General features: G+C 35.8%; 1 protein-coding gene across 1 annotated transcript in view; it reads right to left on the bottom strand.

Moving 5' to 3' along the window:
• The window catches only part of KIF5B (kinesin family member 5B), a 43,750-nt gene that overhangs the window by 3,601 nt on the left and 20,057 nt on the right, over window positions 1-20,092 (bottom strand). The window contains exons 12-25 of the mRNA XM_012445702.2: window positions 19,725-19,918; window positions 18,483-18,551; window positions 17,104-17,310; window positions 14,724-14,867; window positions 10,660-10,848; window positions 9,942-10,059; window positions 9,039-9,100; window positions 8,836-8,945; window positions 7,666-7,767; window positions 6,304-6,364; window positions 6,133-6,204; window positions 5,860-5,964; window positions 4,495-4,711; window positions 3,204-3,354 (exon numbers count right to left, since the gene is read on the bottom strand). Of these exons, the coding sequence (XP_012301125.1) occupies window positions 3,224-3,354; window positions 4,495-4,711; window positions 5,860-5,964; window positions 6,133-6,204; window positions 6,304-6,364; window positions 7,666-7,767; window positions 8,836-8,945; window positions 9,039-9,100; window positions 9,942-10,059; window positions 10,660-10,848; window positions 14,724-14,867; window positions 17,104-17,310; window positions 18,483-18,551; window positions 19,725-19,918 (1,781 nt within the window). The 3' untranslated portion in view covers window positions 3,204-3,223. The remainder of the gene's footprint in view (window positions 1-3,203; window positions 3,355-4,494; window positions 4,712-5,859; window positions 5,965-6,132; window positions 6,205-6,303; window positions 6,365-7,665; window positions 7,768-8,835; window positions 8,946-9,038; window positions 9,101-9,941; window positions 10,060-10,659; window positions 10,849-14,723; window positions 14,868-17,103; window positions 17,311-18,482; window positions 18,552-19,724; window positions 19,919-20,092) is intronic.

The raw sequence follows: 20,092 nt of genomic DNA, 5'->3' as shown, positions 1-20,092 counted from the left end.
TTTAAAAAAGAAAAAGATGGTTATGGTTATCTTTTAACCAGCAGTGGTCAGTGACATTCTTAAACCAAGGACCACTAACCAGCAACTAAGTTATATACATAGAAGCTTTAAAAAAAGAGGGGGAGAGATGCAGAGGAATAAGGATAAACAAGGAGTGTATACAGTAGGAAAAGTAACAGTGAAATCAACAGTTCTAGTAGTATTAAACATCTTTGTATTAAACTGCCTACTTACCTTATGCATTTAGGAAAAAACTTGTTTAAAGTACAATGCAAGGCAGACTAACCATGTAAAACTGGGAACTAAAAGTATCAGTATTATTTATACACTATCATCCATTCCAAAAATAAACAGTGACCTGAAATGATTTTCTTAACATTAAAAAAATTTCTCTGCAAATTATTTAATATTTAAACAATTTATCACTTAAGTAGATCATATACTCCCCAATCATGTTCTAAGACAGATTAATACAAGAGCGTGAAAAGAACCACTATCTTTGGACCAGCATTGAAACAAACCTGTAAATAATTACATTTTTATATCATAACTTTCAAATCTTGAAAACTTAGTTTGGCTGGGTTAGCTGTCTCCCTTATGTGCTAGTTTAGTGTCACTATACTGTGATCAGCTGTATTTAACAAAAGCATGGTCTGTTCTCTCTACAATGAGATACAAGTTTAAAGCTGATACATGAATTTTAATATGAGGACAATATCCAAAAAGGATAAACTTTCTATCTATGCTTTGAAAATCCCTCTGTCCAGCTCCCACTTCCAGAAAGGTAGGAAAAAAAGGCTTGCATCTATTGAATACTGTGTGCTGGGTAACATCTTGAATCATATAATTCTTTTTTTTTTATTTTTGAGATGGAGTTTTGTTCTTCTTGCCCAGGCTGAAGCGCAATGGTGTGATCTTGGCTCACCCGCAACCTCTGCCTCCCAGGTTCAAGTCATTCTCCTGCTTTAGCCTCCCGAGTAGCTGCAATTATAGGTATGGACCACCACGCCCAGCTATTTTTTTTTGTATTTTTAGTAGAGACAGGGTTTCTCCATGTTTGTCAGGCTGGTCTTGAACTCCTGACCTCAGGTAATCCACCAGCCTCAGCCTCCCAAAGTGCTGGAATTACAGGCATGAGCCACCACACCCAGCCAACTCATGTAATTCTTATGAAATGATTTCCATTTTACTAATACAACAGTTATTAGTCCAAAGGGGAAAAACACAGAGACTTAATCCAAAGGGGAAAAACAGGCTATCTCAGGAAAACCAGCTATTGTAGGTCTACTAAGTACGTATTATCTATGACATAACCTTGTCAAAAATGTTTATGCTGAGTCTAATCAATGCTTTTGTACAGAAATAGAGGGGAGAGAGAACAAGGTGACTACACATAAAAACAATCAGACACAACATCCAGAAGGTGTCATACCCTCAGGATAACTGCCCCACTCTTCAGTAAGTTAATATCACTAAAAAGGGTTGGTCATTCAAGATTAGAAGAGACTTAAGGGATAAAAACAAATGCAAACCAGGAGCCCTGAATTGTACCCTGGTTTAATCAAACCAGCTGTACAGGATAGTAAAAAAAAACTGGAAAAATCTGAATATGAACTGGTATTAAATAATATGAAAATACAATTTTATTGGGTGTGATAATACTGTGGCTATGTAGAAAAATGTTTTAGAGATTCAGTAAACAGTTAAGCAATAAATCCATAATTTATTTTTACACTGAAGCATTGTAAAATAAGTCAGAATTAGAAAAAAACTATTAAAAAGTTTATCTGCTGAAGTTCATAAAAGTAAAGTCAGGATTCCAACTTGGATGGAACTCCATAATCCATGTTCTTTTCACTCTGCCATTGTGTTAAATCCTACATTGTGTGAACAAAATGTTCAAACTTGTTAGAAATGTGAATCCTTCAGAATATTTAGTTCTCTACTCAAATTTAGAGCCAATATAGTATGCAAAATGTCAATGTAAAAACAAGCAACATTAAAATAAACTAGCTCTAGTATTTGTCAGAAACAGTTCATTATTTCATAATTATCTAGTATTTTTTATTTCCAAAGCATATACACATCAGGGACTTCCTGAAGAGTTACAATCATAGTTCCTGCTACATGATGAATTATTAGGCAACTACTAACCTATGAATCATGTTGTACAAGGAAGTGTTCAGAATATATTGCTAAGTTTAAAAAGCAGGCTACGAAGCAGCATATGTAGCAGAATATGTAGGGTTATCAACAGTTTAAACTTTTAAATTTAAAAGCTAGTACAGAAAGCTCTAGAAAGAAACATATATATAGTAGTATCTCTGGATTTTTTCTAATTAGTGATTGTTTTATGCAGTACGTAATTATAAATAAAGTTCAGAAATCTGTTAGTAACCTGGGCTCATATGCGATTCAGTGCAGTCTTTCTAGAAACCAATGTGAAAATATGAACCAAGAGCCTTAAAAATGTTCACATTTCCTTGTAATTCCATTTCTGGGAACCTTCTGGAAATAAACTCTAACAGGTTAGGGAGTACAAAAAGATGTTTTAGACCAGGCCCAATGGCTCACGCCTGTAATCCCAGCACTTTGGGAGGCTGAGGCGGGCAGATCACATGAAGTCAGGTGCTCGACATCAGCCTGGCCAACATGGTAAAACCCCGTCTCTACTAAAAATACAAAAATCTAGCCGGGTGTAGTGATGGGCACCTGTAATACCAGCTACTCAGGAGGCTGAGGCAGGAGAATTGCTTGAACCCAGGAGGCGGAGGCTGCAGTGAGCCGAGATCGCGCCATTGCACTCCAGGCTGGGCGACAAGAGTGAGACTCCATCTCAAAAAAAAAAGATGTTTCAAATTTCATACATGAAAATTTTGGTTTCTGTAAATTTCAATTATGGAACAAATTAATATAATTACATGTGCAGCAAAAAGGGATGTTTATAAACCATGGTATATCCATTAGACAGAACATTAAGAGCTATTACAAATGGTCCAACGCTTGATTTCAAAACGATTAAGATCACAAATTTGAATACAGTATGATCTAAACTATAAAAAAAGATCAATCTAAATAACTTTTATAATTGCTTAAGTTAAAAAAAATTACAGCACTAATGTGAGAATTTTTAAAAATCCAAAACCTATTTAACAACCGATTTTCCATATATAGCTATGAAAAGCCAGGTATAAATTACAAACCTGTGAGTATGTATAAATGTTTATACTTGTTTGCCTCCTCCACCTCGAACTGCCACTGGCTGGCTGTTCTGAACAAATGCACCTCCTCCACGAATTGCACTTGGATGAGTTGGAGAAGCTGCTGGATGTTGCCCGGGACGAATAGGTTTAGCTAATATGAAAAATAAAGACTGGCTTTAGAATAAAGCTTAAGATGTGACAGCCATGACTGTTAAGGTATCTTCTCTTAATCACAACAAATTTCCAAATGTTTTGTTTTTCTTTGCCTTTTTGTTTCTCTATCACTTTTTCTTTTCTGTTCCATTCTTTTCTCCAGGACCTGTACAATTCTTAGCCTTTAAAAATCTTCTTCCTGGCCAGGTGCAGTGGCTCATGCCTGTGTAATGCTGGCACTTCAAGAGGCTGAGGTGGGTGGATCACTTGAGTCTAGGATTTCAAGACCAGACAGAGCAATAAGGCAAAACCCGGTATCTACAGAAAATACAAAAATCGGCCGGATGTGGTGGTATGCGCCTGTAGTCCTGGCCACTCGGGAGGCTGAGGTGGGAGGACTGCATGAGCCTGGGAGGTCAGGGCTGCAGAGAGCCATAATTGCACCACTGCAGTCCAGCACAGGTGACAGTGTAAGACCCTGTGTCATTTAAATACATAGAAACAAAATAAAAAACAAAAAACTTCCTGCACCAATGATTATTATTTGAGATGGAGTCTCTCTCTTGTCACCCAGGCTGGAGTGCAATGGCACAATCTTGACTCACTGCAACCTCCACCTCCCAGCTTCAAAGGATTTTCCTGCCCCAGCCTCCCAAGTAGCTGGGATTACAGGTGTTAACCACTATGCCCAGCTAATGTTCTGTATTTAGTAGAGAGGCAGTTTCACCATGTTAGTCAGGTTGGTCTCAAACTCTTGACCTCAGGTGTTCCAACCACCTTGGCCTCCCAAGGTGCTGGGATTACAGGCGTGAGCCATCGCGCCCAGCCACCAATGATCATTCTTAAACATGAAATCATTGCTGATGGCTTATTTTCTTGCAATTCTCTTGGCTTTAGTAATATTGCTCTATATAGTTTCTCCATTCCATGACAATTCTTGCTTGCTTCTCTAGTTCTCATTTATCTTCATGTCCTGCTAATGCGGTTATTCCTCTTTCCCACCAGTGCCACTCTTTGCTAAGTTAGAAAATAAAGACGAATATGCACCATGAAAACACGTTATAAAATTCAGATTACGTTTTCAGCTAAAAGCATTCAAACTGAGCAAGGTTTAAAGGTTTTAATGTGTTCTACTAACCAATCTGTGCAGAATGCCCTCTTCTGGCCATATTCTTTGACCTGACTGCTTCCTTTATGCGATCTACTTCTTGCTGATAGCGTTTGCGATCACGAGATGCATTTTCTTTGGCTTCTTTCAATGCTGATTCCAAAGCTTTCACTCTCTCAGCTGTAGCTCGAAGTCGCTTTTCCAACTTAGGAAGTTCGCAGCGGAGATCTGCATTATCACGTACCAACTAAGGGATTCACAAAGAAAACAAGGATTCTAGATTTAACAAAATGATTTTAAAAAGTACAAGCATTTCATAATTGCTCTTTAGAAAAGAAGTAAAACTACATTTTATATTGTTTCCCATTTATCTAATTTAGGGAGAAACATGCAGAGAATACATCCATCTGTACGTATCATACCCACATCTATTTATTCACAAAGGTATAGTTTCCTCTAATTTTTTAGGGGGAGGACTGTTATTTCCCTCTACTAGGCAAAGACAATAAATTACAAGACAGTGCTATGTTTCTTCAGTAAGACAACTAATCTGGTGAAATGAAAATCCCTTTAGATATATTAAGCACATAAGAAACATAAACTTAGCAAGCCCCTTAGTAAGTGCTGAAGACAAGAAAAGCTAAAATATCTTTAACCATACTCTGGTGCAAACATCAGGTTTACAGTAACAAAGATACACAACAATTAAGTGTAGAGAAACTTTTTAAAATTAGTAATGTAAATCATTTATTAAGTCCTAACAAAAAATAACCAAAAACAACCAAAAAAACCTCCAAAGTAAGCATTACTTTTTTAAAAAATGACAAACTCCTTCATTATATTTGAAACACTGGGTGGTGTGTTAGGTATAAAAAGACTACTCTCCCCAGAAGACTGTATTTTAACTGCAAAGTCTTGTGCAGTAGAGATTTCAGAATTACAATAAATTATGAAAATGCAGTCTTAAAATCCTAAAGAGAAAATAAGAATACATATTTTCACTATCTCTTTTTATAATAAGGTTGTTAAAATTATTAACTCCTCTAAAAGTTACTTGTGGTTTCTTTACATAATTTCTGATAAAATGGCTCAGGGTATAGAAATTCCTGAGGACTCTGAAAGACTGAAATACTTACTTGCCAATCCTCAATAAAATTTTCAAATTTTATTCCATAAAATTCTAGTTGTACTTAGCATGAGAGCTGAATAAAATATTTTGTATCTGAAAGGATCGATTATTAAATTTAAATAAATACAAGATGCTTATTTTAAACAATTTATCCATGTTGTATTTCAATTTTTTTTTTTTTTTTTTTTTTTTTGTGAAACAGGGTTTCTGTCCCGAACACTGCTCACTGCAGCCTTTCAGCTACCAGAAAATATACTCTTTAGTACCTGTTTGTGCACTTTAGTGAGCTGTTCAAGATTATTTTCAAGAAAGGAGATTTTTTGCTTCTGAGCAGCGCTGCCTCCGGTGTCATCAGAATCAATCTCAGCACTCTGAGAAAAGAAAGTCAGTAAGTATTATGAAAAAATTAAAAAAAAAAAAAATCTAAGCTTAACTATACAAAACCTGACATAACTATAAAGTTATTTCACTTTGAATAAAAGAATTACCTAGAAGTAAGCACCATTACACAAGCACCCACCTCGGCGTAGTTATATTACCTTTTTAACTCTGGTAGCCAGGTCCTGAACAAAGAGCTTGCGCAGGTTGTGTAAAGTCTGAAGTTCTTTTGCCTTGGATTAAGAACAGCAATATTTTTGGAGTTCAGACTTTAAATTTAGAGTAATCATGGTAGAATAAACCCACAAAATATTCCCCAATCCTTTTCTTACCACCGTCTCTTCCAAACCCTTCAAGTCTTGTTTTGCTTGTTCTCGTCTATCTTGTATAACCCTAACAGAAGAACAAACATAAATTTTCAAATTTTATTTCATAAAATTCTAGTTGTACTTAGCATGAGAGCTGAATAAAATATTTTGTATCTGAAAGGATCGATTATTAAATTTAAATAAATACAAGATGCTTATTTTAAACAATTTATCCATGTTGTATTTCAATTATTTTTTTTTTTTTTGTGAAACAGGGTTTCTGTCCCGAACACTGCTCACTGCAGCCTTTGACCACCTTGGCTCAAATGATCCTCCCTGCTTCAGTTTCCCAAGTAGCTGGGACTACAGGCATGTACAACCAGGCCTGTCTAAAGAGTTTTTTGTAGAGACGGGGTCTCACTACACTGCCTAGGCTGATTCTCAAACTCTGGGCTCAAGTGATTCTCCTGCCTTGGCCTACCAAAGTGCTGAGATTATGGGTGTGAGCCACTGCACCTGGACAATTTCAAGAAATTTCATATGCCTTCTAAAACAACAGTTTATTGTTATAAATTCCATATATACCAACGGAAGAGATGAAATAAAATGTGGCAGAATTCGAAGAATAAGGAATGGTTCTAATTTGTATTTTAAAATATGCCACATTATTATACTCCTATTTATCCAAAGTGATAATGATTAACTAATTATAGAGATTATAAACTATCAAAGACTAAAATATTTTACATTAAAATTATTCTAAACATAATTACAACTGCAAGTTAGCAGAATCTTTATAAAATCCACTATGAACTTGTCCTGATGTTCTAACTATCCTAATAATAGCAGTTCATTTGCAAATTATCTCACAAACTCAAGATATGTGAAAAATTATAATCATGAATTTTCTACTTGAAGACTCTAGAAAACTGAGTTTTGAGAAAATGAGAAAAAGTAAACCATGAAAACCTCTGTTAAAAATGTCAAGGCTAAAACCACAATGCTCTTTTATGCAAGAGAAAAACTTAACAAAAACTCAGTTTTTGTGATAGATCTTAAAATCTTTTAATTTACTTAATATCTTGTTTTAGGTTAATTTTTATGCTGTGTCCTGAAGTAATATGGAGATAAGGAAACAGCAAGCAGATTGACAAACAGAAATCTAAATCTTAACCACCACTGAAATATAAGACCTTGTTTTCACTAAAATACAAGTGTATATTCCAAGTTTTTAGATATAAATCATACCAACTCAATGGAGTTAAGAAAAACATCCTTTAGCCCATACAAAGTAAAATATGTATCCACTGGCTATATCCAAGGGTAATGCCTATAATCCTTTAATTTAGCTTTATTTTTAAACTTTAATCAAAAACAATTACTCACGTAAGCTCATGTAGTTTTCTGCTCTTTTCCTGATCTGTAGCCTTCAACTTCTCATGTTCTACTCTTAGACGTTCCTGCTCTAACATCATTTTCTGGTTTTGGCTGACAAAAGAAAAAAAAAAACACAGTTTTAATATCATAGTTTTCTCAATGTCATCATTAAAATTTCCGAACTTTAAAATTCTATAATCTCATCAAGGACTTTTATGTTATCCTATCCCCCGTGGAGGAAAAGATGGAAGGGACCTGGCTACTTCCGGACATACAAAATTTTTCATATTTTGGTTTGAAATCATGATTTTGTTTTGCTATGTCTTTCATCTTGCTGAGTCCCTATGCCTACTTCCATTAGGTATTAATAACAAGACCTATGCCCCAACAATCATCATTTTGTTGTGTTAATCTCTTCCGGTTTCTAACACAAATTGTTGCAGACTTTGACTTCTCTAAACTCTATGTATGCACATGGTTATGGAGGCAGGGAAAATGTCTTCTAGATAAACTAAGATGACAACTTAAAAACAAAAACAAAAAACTTTAAAAATCCATATAATTTCCAGAAAAGTTTTTCCCAGTTAAGAATTTTCTTTTTTTGAGTCAGGGTCTAGCTCTGTCACCCAGCCTAGAGTACAATCATAGCTCACTGCAGCCTCAAACTCCAGCACTCAAGCAATCCTCATGCCACAGCCTCCTGGGTCACTGGGACTACAGGCATATGCCAACATGCTCAGCTAATTTAAAAAAATTGGTTTTTATAGCGATGGAGTCTCACTATGTTGCCCAGGCTGGTCCTGAACTCCTGGCCTCTAGTGATCCTCCAGCCTGGCTTCCCAAAGCACTGGGTTCACAAATCATCACCTACTGCACCCAGCCAGGAATTTTTTTAAAAAAGAAAATAAAATAAAGGATTTGGAGGAGACTGTGGTATCTATTTGCAATAATGGATTTAGGTTGAGGATTCTTTTCTTCCTTTTTACGGAATTTAAATCAAAAGACCTAAAAAAAGCTTCAAAAATTTCACCTGGAATTTAGAAGTTTTACTCATAAATGAGAAAATTCTTTATTTTCCAAGTCAAAAATGTAATTTCGAAGAAAACTGCAGGTTTCTAATAAGAATATACTGTGTCCATCAGTAACTGACTCTTTCCTCACTAGAAGTATAATACTTACTCTTGAAGATCAGTAATAAGTTTTTCTTTTGCTTCTACTTCATCTCTCAAACTACTGATTTGTTTTTGATGAGTTTCTCTGTGACTTTGGATCTGCTGTTCAACAGCTTGCTAAAAGTTTGAGGGGAAAAGGAAGTTAAAGTCAGACTAATCAAAATTAATACTGATGAATTAAAGCCATTAGAAAGGTGACATCAAACTCACCTTAACTTCATTTGCAGTCTGAACCTTATTTAAGTGCTCCTTTTCCATTTCATGGACTTTCTCTGAGTAGAGAGAAAACGAAAGAGTGAAATAAGCCTTTAAGATTCCTCATATAAATCAAGGAGCAAATGGATTTTACAATAAGCATGTTCCTTAGCAATATTCGACTTTAAATTACCCAAATGTCAACTGCTCTCCAAGTTCAATGACATGTAGACTAGTACACGTTATATCCATTGTGTTGATATTATATATTATTTTATGGTTTTTTTTTTCCCCTGCATAATCCAGAACAGATTAGTTAAGGGAATGGTAAAGAAATAACTCCTAAGTCCCCTATGTTAAGACAGACATACAGACACAGACACACAGACACACACACATACACCCTTTATAAGTGTGGGAAATCCCCAGATTGGCTATTTCCATATTCAAACAAAATCTTAAAAATATGTTTCAAGAGGCCGGGTGCGGTGGCTCACGCCTGTAATCCCAGCACTTTGGGAGGCCGAGGCGGGTGGATCACAAGGTCAAGAGATCGAGACCATCCTGGTCAACATGGTGAAACCCCGTCTCTACTGAAAATACAAAAAATTAGCTGGGCATGGTGGCGCATGCCTGTAATCCCAGCTACTCAGGAGGCTGAGGCAGGAGAATTGCCTGAACCCAGGAGGCAGAGGTTGCGATGAGCCGAGATCGTGCCATTGTACTCCAGCCTGGGTAACAAGAGCGAAACTCCGTCTCAAAAAAAAAAAATATGTTTCAAAGCAACATCAATATGTATGATTTACCATTCCAAGTTAGCTATAGTCCTACTATTCTCCGTCAGTGTAAATATAAGTTTACTACAATTATACTAACATAAGAACACAGATGTAGCTCATAAACAGTTGGAAGCTATACCTTGTGCTCGAAGCTGGACTAGTTCTTCACTGAGAGAATCAACAGATTCCTCCAGCTGTCTTTTCTTTTGTTCCACATTTTGAAGATATTCAGTCAATGACTTGATTTTGGCTTCATGCTTTTGGAAAAAAATATATTGATATGAAGTATAAAACATATCTCCTGCATATACATTGCTAAGAATATTTGAAAGTAAACATTATCTCTATATATAATACATTTGGGATCATTTAAATCTAAAATGCTCAGAAGCCAAATTTAAAATGTTAAGGAATTTAATCAATTAATTAAATGGTGATCTTAACTTGCAAACTAAGGCGCTGAAGACTCAAATATGAAATACTAGTTTTACAGATATCGCCATTTAATGCTACCCTCTTCCCTCCTTGTGAAATTCCAATTGTGGTTAATGGCCCCATTCATTCAGGTGACAAGCCAGGAAACTGGTTCCCTGCAGTTTTGCCCACCCTGGAATTCTGGATCTTTAACAAGTTACCACTAGTCACATCTTTCTGGTCAATTTCTATATATAACCCATATATATGTTAGGCAAATATAACTCAGTTAAATCATTCAAATTTACTACAGGTAGACTAGAAAAAAAAAAAAAAAAACTAAATTTCACCTATAGACACGCGTTTTTCTGGAAACCTGTATAATAAATAAAATTTCTATGTGGCTGGTTCAAAAAACGAAGAAGCTTTTTTCTACAACATACTTGAGAGATACGAAGCTGACATGCAGCTAACTCCTTTTCATTTTCTTCCATTTTTTTGTTGCTCTCAGTTTGTGTGCTTTCTAACTGCTTGCAGCGTTTCACCATGGTTTTTACTTCTGACTTCATTTTGCTAATGTAGAGCCTTGCAACAGTGAACTCTTCATCTATCATGCCAGTTCCCTCAGGCTGCTGTGAGGAAAAGGTAAAATAAAAAATTAAAGCCAAAAATGTTCAGTGTGTGTTTTCTCAATTAGGCTGTAAAATCTTTTTATAAAATACATTTTAATATTACTCAATATTCATACAAAGTCTGGATCTTATTTTATCTTTTATTACTGTGCTTACTTTTTGCCCTCCTTTTGTTAAAAACTGAAAATAACATTAATACATGCCAACAAGAAAAAGAAATAAATGTAAACCTAAAGAAAACACAAAAATACAACCAAACTGATAAATTCTGCCTCTTTCAATTTTTAAATTTCCTCTTTACAGGGCCTCTTCAGTAAATTCATTGTTAATCATGTACACGTTCAGCTTAAAATTTAACAAGAGCAGGTTTAGTTGGCAGGGAAAGGATGACCTTTAAGCTCAACCAGAAGGAATTGTCTTCACTGTATATTCCTTAACTTTTATAAGTTTCATTACCAAATTCCAGTACAATAATGAGTGCTAAAACTAAACGGAGCTTGAGAAGGAAGAAAAAAACTGTCTTTGCAGATGGTATGATTGATAAAGTTTATATATAGAGTCAAAAGACCCTGAAGAGCAAGCATAATACTAAAGAAGAACAAAATTACAGGACTTGAAACTATGCAACTTACTGTAAAACTTTAATAATCAAGACAGTATAGTATTGGCAAAAGAATAAATAAATAGGCCGGGCACAGTGGCTTAAGCCTCCCAGCACTTTGGGAGGCTGAGGTGGGCAGATTGCCTGAGGTCAGGAGTTCAAGACCAGCCTGGCTAGCAGAGTGAAACCCCGTCTCTAATAAAAATACAAAAATTAACCAGGCATGGTGGCAGGCATCTATAATCCCAGCTACTCAGGAAGCTGAGACAGGAGAACTGCGTGAACCTGGGAGGCGGAAGTTACAGTGAACTGAGATCGCACCATTGCACTCCAGCCTGGGCAACAGAGCGAGACTCTGTCTCAAAAAAAAAAAAAAAGAGTAGATAAAATAGGTTAACAGAATAAAGAGTCCAGCAATAGACTCACAAAATATAGTCAACTGATCACTGACAAAGGTACAAAGGCAATTTAATGGAGAAAGGATAACCTTTTCAACAAATGGTATTGTAACAACTGGACATCCAGATGTAAAACAATGAATCCTGGTATAGACCTTACCCCTTTCAGAAAAATTAACTCCAAATGGATCACAGACCTAAATGTAAAGGCAAAACTAAAAAAAAACTTTAATATAGGAGAAAATCTAGGTGACGATGGATTTGGTGGTAAGTTTTTAAATATAATACCAAAACCACAATCCATTAAAGAAAAAATTGGTAAGCTAGACCTCATTAAAATTTTTAGTCTGCAAAAGATGATGTTGAGAGTAAAGAAACAAGCCACAAACTGTGAAATAATGCAAAACACTATCTGATAAAATACTTACATCCAAAACATATGAAGAACTCTTAAAACTCAACAATAGGGTGGGGTACAGTGGCTCATGCCTGTAATCCCAGCACTTTGGGAGGCTAAAGCGGGTAGGATCATGAGGTCAGGAGTTCAAGACCAGTCTGGCCAATACGGTGAAACCCCGTCTCTACTACAAATATAAAAATTAGCCAGGCATGGTGGCACATGCCTATAGTCCCAGCTACTCGGGAAGCTAAGGCAGAAGAATCACTTGAACCTGGGAGGCAGAGGTTGCAGTGAGCAACAAAGCCAGACTCCATCTCCACCAAAAAAAAAAAAAAAAAACAAAACCCACTCAGTAAGAAAAAATGCAACTGCAAATTAAAGCATCACTGAAATTAACACCATACGTTAGTAAAATCTCAAAAAACTGACAACAGCAAACACTGGCAAGGATGTGGAACAGCAGGTACTCTCATTCATGGCTGATAGGAATTTAAAATGTTTCTACCACTTTGGAAGACCATTTGGGAGTTCCTTACAAAGCTCACATAGTCATAACATATAACCTAGCACCTCTAGGTATTTTTACTCAACTGAACTGAAAACTTATGTCCACAGGATTACTTACACATGAATTTTTTTTTTTTTTCTGAGACAAAATCTCACTCTGTCACCCCAGCAGGAGTGCAGTGGTGCAATCTTGGCTCATTTCAACCTCCATTTCCTGGGCTCAAGCAATTCTCACGCCTCAGCCTCCCAAATAGCTCGGACTAGTTTCTCTATTTTTAATAAAGACAGGATGACTTCACCATGTTGGCCAGGCTGGTCTCAAACTCCTGGCCTCAAGTGATCTGCCCGCGTCGGTCTCCCAAAGTGCTGGGATTACAGTGTGAGCCACTGCACCCGACATACACATGAATGTTTATAGCCGCTTTATTCATAATTGTCAGAAGCTCAAAGTAACCACATGGGTGAATGGATTAAAAAACTGTGGTACATTCATATCATGGAATATAATTTAGTGATTAAAAGAAACGATCAAGCCATGAAAAGACATGGAAGAACCTTAAATGCATATTGTTAAGAGAAAGCAGCAAGCCAAAAGGGCTACATATACATACCATACAATTCCAACTATATAACATTTTGGAAACAGCAATACTATAGAGATAGTAAAAATATCAGTGGTTGCCAGAGGTTCAAGAAGTAGACGTGAACAGCGAAAACACTGGGAATTTGTTAGGGTGGTGTGGAAACTATTCTAAATACTGTAACACTGGACCTATAATATTATGTACTCCTTAAAATCTATACAACTATAGAATACAATGATTACAATAATCATTGTAAACTATAACATAAAACTGTAAGCTGTAACTTAAAAACAACAAAATAGAGCTGTAACAGAGCTTAGAGATGATGAGAAGAATTAATTGTTAATGACAAATATACTGAGAATCCTTGCTGTTTTCTTTTTTAATTAAAATAGCTATTTGCAAGGATGACTTATTTTCAAAATTCTATATAGAATAGTGAAAAAAAGAATCTAGTAGTCAGGGAACCTAGATTTCATCCCTCTGCCACTATACATAAGCCATTTCCACTCTCTCTATATATACTTTTTGACTCAAATCATAATTATTTGAATACGAAATGTTAAGATTTTTCTAAAAAGTTGCAAATCTACAAAGAAAATATTGAACATCTTTCTAGTGTTTTGCAATGTGAAATAAATGTACTTTTCTATCCTAGAGATTTCTTTACATCTCACAATACTCTACATCTCATATTACTCCACCATAAACAGGATAGGGCAGAATGTCCAGACTGATGGTGAAGATTTTGCACTTAGAAATTATGTTAATAAATTTCCATAAGTGAAATGATTGGAGGCTGGACACGGTGGCTCATGCCTGTAATCCTAGCACATTGGGAGGCTGAGGTGGGTAGATCACTAGGTCAGGAGTTTGAGACCAGCCTGGCCAACATGGTGAAACCCCATCTCTACCAGAAATACAAAAAAATCTTTTATTTTTCCTTGAGACAGCGTCTTGCTCTGCAGCGCAAGCTGGAGTGCAGTGGTGCGATCACAGCTCATTGCAGCCTTGACCTTCTGGGCTCAAGCAATCCTCCCACCCCAGTAGCTGGAAATACAGGCAACCACCACCATGCCAGGCTAATTTTTGTATTTTTCGTAGAGACAGGGCTTCGCCACGTTGCCCAGATTGGGGAAAATCTTAGAGTAAAGAATCAAACACGAGGTCCAATGCATACCACCTACTGAATTTATTGATTTGGGTGCCCTTATTCTTTTGCTGTCTCCTGATGTATTTAAAACACAGTTAATACCATCTACTACGCATGACTGGTTGTAAGGATGAGATCATGAATACAAACAGAACTTTATAAAAAATTAGTAGTAAACAAAAGTACTAGTATATACAGATAATTATCCTTAATATTTAGTTTTTATATTTACCTTTACGTCATTATTTCCCACAGCAATTCCTATTTCTGCAAGGTCTTTTAGTAAAGATGCCATCATCTCAGCTGCTCGTTTTTTCTGATGGTTGGTCATTTCCTTAAGTTTCTGAAGCTCAGCATCTATACTCGCTAAAGTTGCCTAAGAGAACCCAAACAAAAAGTATAATTAAATCTATTACATGAAAACTCAAATTTTCACAGGTGTTTGAAGTTTTTCACCTAGCCCTTAAAAAACCATTATTTTCTGCTTTCATTTTCTTGAACTATCTACCAAGTTCTGGGCTCCTAGCTCAAACTTTAAAAAAGTATTTTAGACCTAAGGCTAGGTAAAAGTAGTCACATTGTTTTCCATTAAGAGCAGGCAAGTTTGTGTTATTTCACTAAATTCCTGAGATTAAATAATGCTTTCTGTCTAAAAATGGGAAGCTTCAAATTTAACTAGATTTGATTATCATTTATTACTGTGTATTATTTTCAGAAACTGAGTCAGCAAATTAATGTTATAATGACACTGTTTTCTAAATGGTTAGTATGCTTTCTTCATCGACTTTCTGTATATTTACTCACTGGGAAGAATCCATGTGACAATACTATGATACAAGCAATTATCCAGGAGCTAGTGATGAAGTAGTATTATCTGAGTTTAATTACTATAATTATAAATTTCAAATCATAGCTGGCTTACCAGCTACAAAATCACCAAATTTTGAAAAGTCCAACCTAGTTTGGCCCACTTATATCACAGATCAGATGGAAGGTGAGCATCCCCAACTGAAATGCTCCAAAATCTGGGACTTTTTGAGTGCTTACATGATGCTCAAAGAAAATGCAGACTGAAGCACTCTGGACTTGCCAATTAGAAAAGCTCAGCTAGTAAGTATAATGCAAACATTCCATCATACTTACTAGTATACTTACGGATTGAGTATCCCTAATCTGAAATGCTTGGGGCTTCTAGTCCCCAAAATTTCAGATTAGGGACACTCAACCTGTACTGTATTTTCAATGCCATTTATTGACTTTTCATCAATATCTTTCAGTAAAGATGCCATCATTCCAACTGCTTATCTCTTCTGGTAGTTGGTCATTTCCTTAAGTTTCTGAGTATTAGCAGAGTGTGTATTCACCCAGGTTAATCTACAATATCATACCAGTTATCTTGCAAGTCTCATAATACAGCATGCTTCTACCATAATTGTTAAAATTACCAGACATTTTCTCTAACAACTGAAGAGTTACACTGTCTAAGCATAAAAAAAGATACTAAACATTAGGGATTTCTAACTCCTATTACCAACGTAATGCTGATAGATTTCAGCTCCACAAGTGAAACATAAACATACCTGTCTTAAAGACTAAAATCAGTGGCCAAGGACCACTTTTCTGAGTTGTAAGAAACTCCTGTTATTCTTTCAAACAGCAATTAGCTTTGTTAATAATGCAACTCAGTAAGAGTTAGTTATAATGGTGTCTTGGATCTCTACAATACTGAATGTTAACTTCAAGCTAACTGTAACTTTGTAGATTAAAAAAAGAAAAGGAACTCATAGGGGCAGGAAATCTTTTAAAAGAGTTATTTTGTATCGTTGACTGCTTTCTCATAGACAAGTGAACGTGGACAGGAAAATAAGTGGTGAGCAAGGGTCCTGAGTTCAACTCTAGGTGTTGATTACTAAATAAGAAGCTAGCATTAACCACAACAAAACCACAAGATAGCTCATCCATGATGATGTTGAAACAATCATAGCTATATATTATTTCTGGCATCACTGTTGGAGGGTGGCTATCCCTGTCCTACAGCAATTTTCAGCAACTAAAAATCTCCATCTAGGGAACCACAACTACACTGTGATAGGAAGGCACTGTTCCAGGTGGTAGAAATATAACAATAAATAAAACATAAATTATATTAAGTTACATATCCTTACAACTATTCTAAATAATTCACGTAGTTGATTAAATAGCATTTTAATTTGTAAATAGCATTTTAATTTAAATTGCATATTTATTGTTTGAACAATCATCTAATAGCTTTATTGTGCAACTAGGAACTTTAAATTCTTTTCCTTTAACATCAGTAATAAATTAGATTCTACATGCTGTATACTAAATAAAAAAAATAAAATAACATTAGGAGTAACCAACATCCTTTTAAAAAGCATTTAAATTAGATATTAATAGACCTTTATGAACTAACATAACTGTCTTCCTCCACCTCTAAGGCTTCATATACAGAAAAAAATGAAGTTGAAACCCGAGTCCTTGAAAATTGATGTTATCATATTTGACTTTTATAGAAATGAATTACTTAAGTAGTTTTTAGTTTAGGAATACCTGTACTAAAGGATTAGAAAAAAAAAAAAACTATATCTTACCGATTTCTGATTCAGTTCGTCACTAAGCAATTCATATTCCTTAGTTTTGTCTTCAACTTCCTGAGACTTCTGATCATAATTGACAGCAAGTTCTTCTAGGGCCTGTAAAACTTCTTTCACTTCTTCTTTAGAGGCATCATTTTCTGCTTGAAGGCGATTCAGCTCAGCTTGCATATTGTCTTGATCCCTTCTGGTAGATGCCAAAAGCTACAGGAAAGAAAATCATTTATTTTCCCCCAACATATACAGGTTTTAAAAAACACTCATGAAGCTTCACCATTTGCCAAGAACAAATGGAGTGAAATATGAATGCTACTCAGTGTGGCAACATTTATTCATTAAACAAATTTACTAAATGTCAACTATGTGCATGTGCAGGTCCTGTGCTGGTTGCGGCAAGGCAGAGAGAAAATCAAAGACTGTGTTTAAGAAACACAGTAGAAGAGAAGATAGGTACATGAGTAAGTGCAATACGAGACAGAAGTTAAGAACCATAAAAGAGGGACAGGACAGATAAAGTGCTTAGTAATACAGGAAAGGGTATTATTGATGGAGAAGTTGGCTAGGATAGGTCAACTGAAGTCACGTGCAAGTTAATGTAATAAAAGAAAATGGCACTCTACAAGAGTTGCTTAAAAATTCAGATTTGCTTTGAGCAACACGTGATGACATCTGTGCTGTGCCTCAGAAAAACCTGGTATCAGCACATAAAATCTGAACTGCAGGGAAACCAAAAGACTGGTTAAGAGAACACCACAATCATCCAGATTAGTAGCTCTCCTGTAGGGATATCTGGAAATCTGTGGAAGTGTTAATAATTGGGTAGAATGCTAATGGCATTTAGGAGTAGGGACCAGGAATGTTTAACGTCCTGTAATGCAAGGACAGAATAACATAAATTATCCAACGTAAAATGTCAACAGTGCCCCTTTGAGGAATAATGCTATAGTTGAAATATGTACAAAGATGATCTAACCAGGATTAGGTTCAGTGATGGAGAATATCTCTTGCTTACTGAAGCAGTCTTTGTCTTCGCCCTGCCCACACCCCCCAAAAAAAAAAAAAATTAAAGGACTACTTTTCAATTATCCCCCTGCTGTGCTGGGTGAGAAGATAAAATGAGAATCTAAACTAATTGACAAGAAGAGAAATGTCAAGAACCAAGATGGAAAAAAAAAAAAGATGGCAGAAATGAACAACAGATTGTATGTGGGTAGATAGGATGAATGAGTAAAATTCGTTTTATCCATGTGACATACTTATTCCCATAAAGAGAGTCGTACCCAAAATTATGCAACTATTAAAGACAAAGTCAATGGGATTCAGAAACCAAAACTATAAAGCTTTTCTGGAAGCAATACAAAAGCTATTCAACTCACCTCTTCCTGATCCAACATTTGTGTCTTCAGTTTCTCTACCAGTTGACTTTGCTGGTTAATTTCTTCATCCTAGAATTTTGAAGTATCCAGTTAACCAAGTAGCTAACAACCTGGTTCTACCTATTTCCCAATACAGGTTATAAAATTAGTACTCCCCTAGCAGTATTTCAAAACCATTTCTCCAAATTCGACAGTTTATTTTAATCTCTTTTAAGCAAATGGCAAAACAAAAGGAATTTCTTTCAATTATCAATACTTATAAAATGGTCAAGTACCTCAAATCTGCCATCCCTGCTTAAAATACATAAAAACACTTTAAAAGAAATATTTTCTTCTAATCTCTTTACTGCTCTTGTTCTTGCCTTCATTCTGTTAAGTTCTTAATTTGCTATTACTCATACTACTGATATTACTTCTATACGCAAAGCAGGAAGGTATTATTTCCACTCTTTTGATTCCCTTAATCTCTTACATCATTTTTTATTGGAGTCTTAAGAGCCCTGATTCTAAGAGTTGATATTATTAAGGCTCCCAATGACCCAATGCCAAATTTTTGTTAGAACATGGGTCCCAAGCCCCCAGGCCACAGAGCGGTACTGGAGGCCTATTAGGAACCAGGATGTACAACAGGTAAGCAGCAAGCATTACCACTTGAGCTCCGCCCTCTGTTAGATCAGCGGCATTAGATTCTCTTGAGAGTGCGAACTCTATTATGAACTGTGCATGCAAGAGATCTAGGTTACGGGATCCTAATGCCTGATAATCCAAGGTGGAAGTTCCATCCCAAAACCATCTCCCCCATCCTGGTCCATGGAAAAATTGTCTTCCCTGAAACCAATCCCTGGTGCCAAAAAGGTTGGGAACTGCTGCCTTATAAAGTTATTTTAGCTTAAAAAGAGGGGAGAAAAAAGATATACCCTCATATAGTTTCCACACAGAAACTGAAATTATGACTTTTTTTTTTTTTTGAGACAGAGTCTAGGTCTATCGCCAGGCTGAAGTGCAGTGGCGTGATCCTGGCTCACTGCAACCTCTGCCTCCCAGGTTCAAGTGATTCCCACCTCCCGAGTAGCTGAGAGACTTTATTTTGTTAACACAATATTTTTTACAAATTAACAGAAATCAAGGAAGATATATAAAGATCCTAAGTGCCCACAGTATTGAAATTAGAAAAATTAGAAAATAAGAACACCCATGTCAATAGTATCTAATATAAAACAGATCTAAACAAACAATATCTACCTTGTCATCAAGCTGTTTGTATAATTTGGCAATTTCTTCTTCACACTTTCTTCTTTCAGCATCAGTAAAATTTCCTGTAACTCCAATTGTGGCTGCTGGTTTATCATTGGTAATAGCAATATCTTTATCCACTGTGAAAGCTTCCAAGTTGGCTTTCTCTTTGTCAAACTGTTCATCAATAGGCACAGTCTCCCCTAAAATCAGACAATAAAATGGGCAATAAAAAACGACATGTCTAAAACTAATTTCCATTTTATCAATTTCATTCCTAAAAAAAAAAAAATTTTTTTTTTTTTTTGAGACAAAGTCTCACTCTGTCACCCAGGCTGGATTACAGTGTTACAATGGAGGCTCACTGCAACCACCAC

Source organism: Aotus nancymaae, unplaced genomic scaffold (genome assembly GCF_030222135.1).
Source record: "Aotus nancymaae isolate 86718 unplaced genomic scaffold, 86718_ANA_hifiasm-v0.15.2.pri h1tg000077l, whole genome shotgun sequence".
In the NCBI taxonomy this organism is placed as follows: domain Eukaryota; kingdom Metazoa; phylum Chordata; class Mammalia; order Primates; family Aotidae; genus Aotus; species Aotus nancymaae.
Note: the sequence above shows the minus strand (reverse complement) of the source record. Positions and strands in the feature narration are given on the sequence as shown.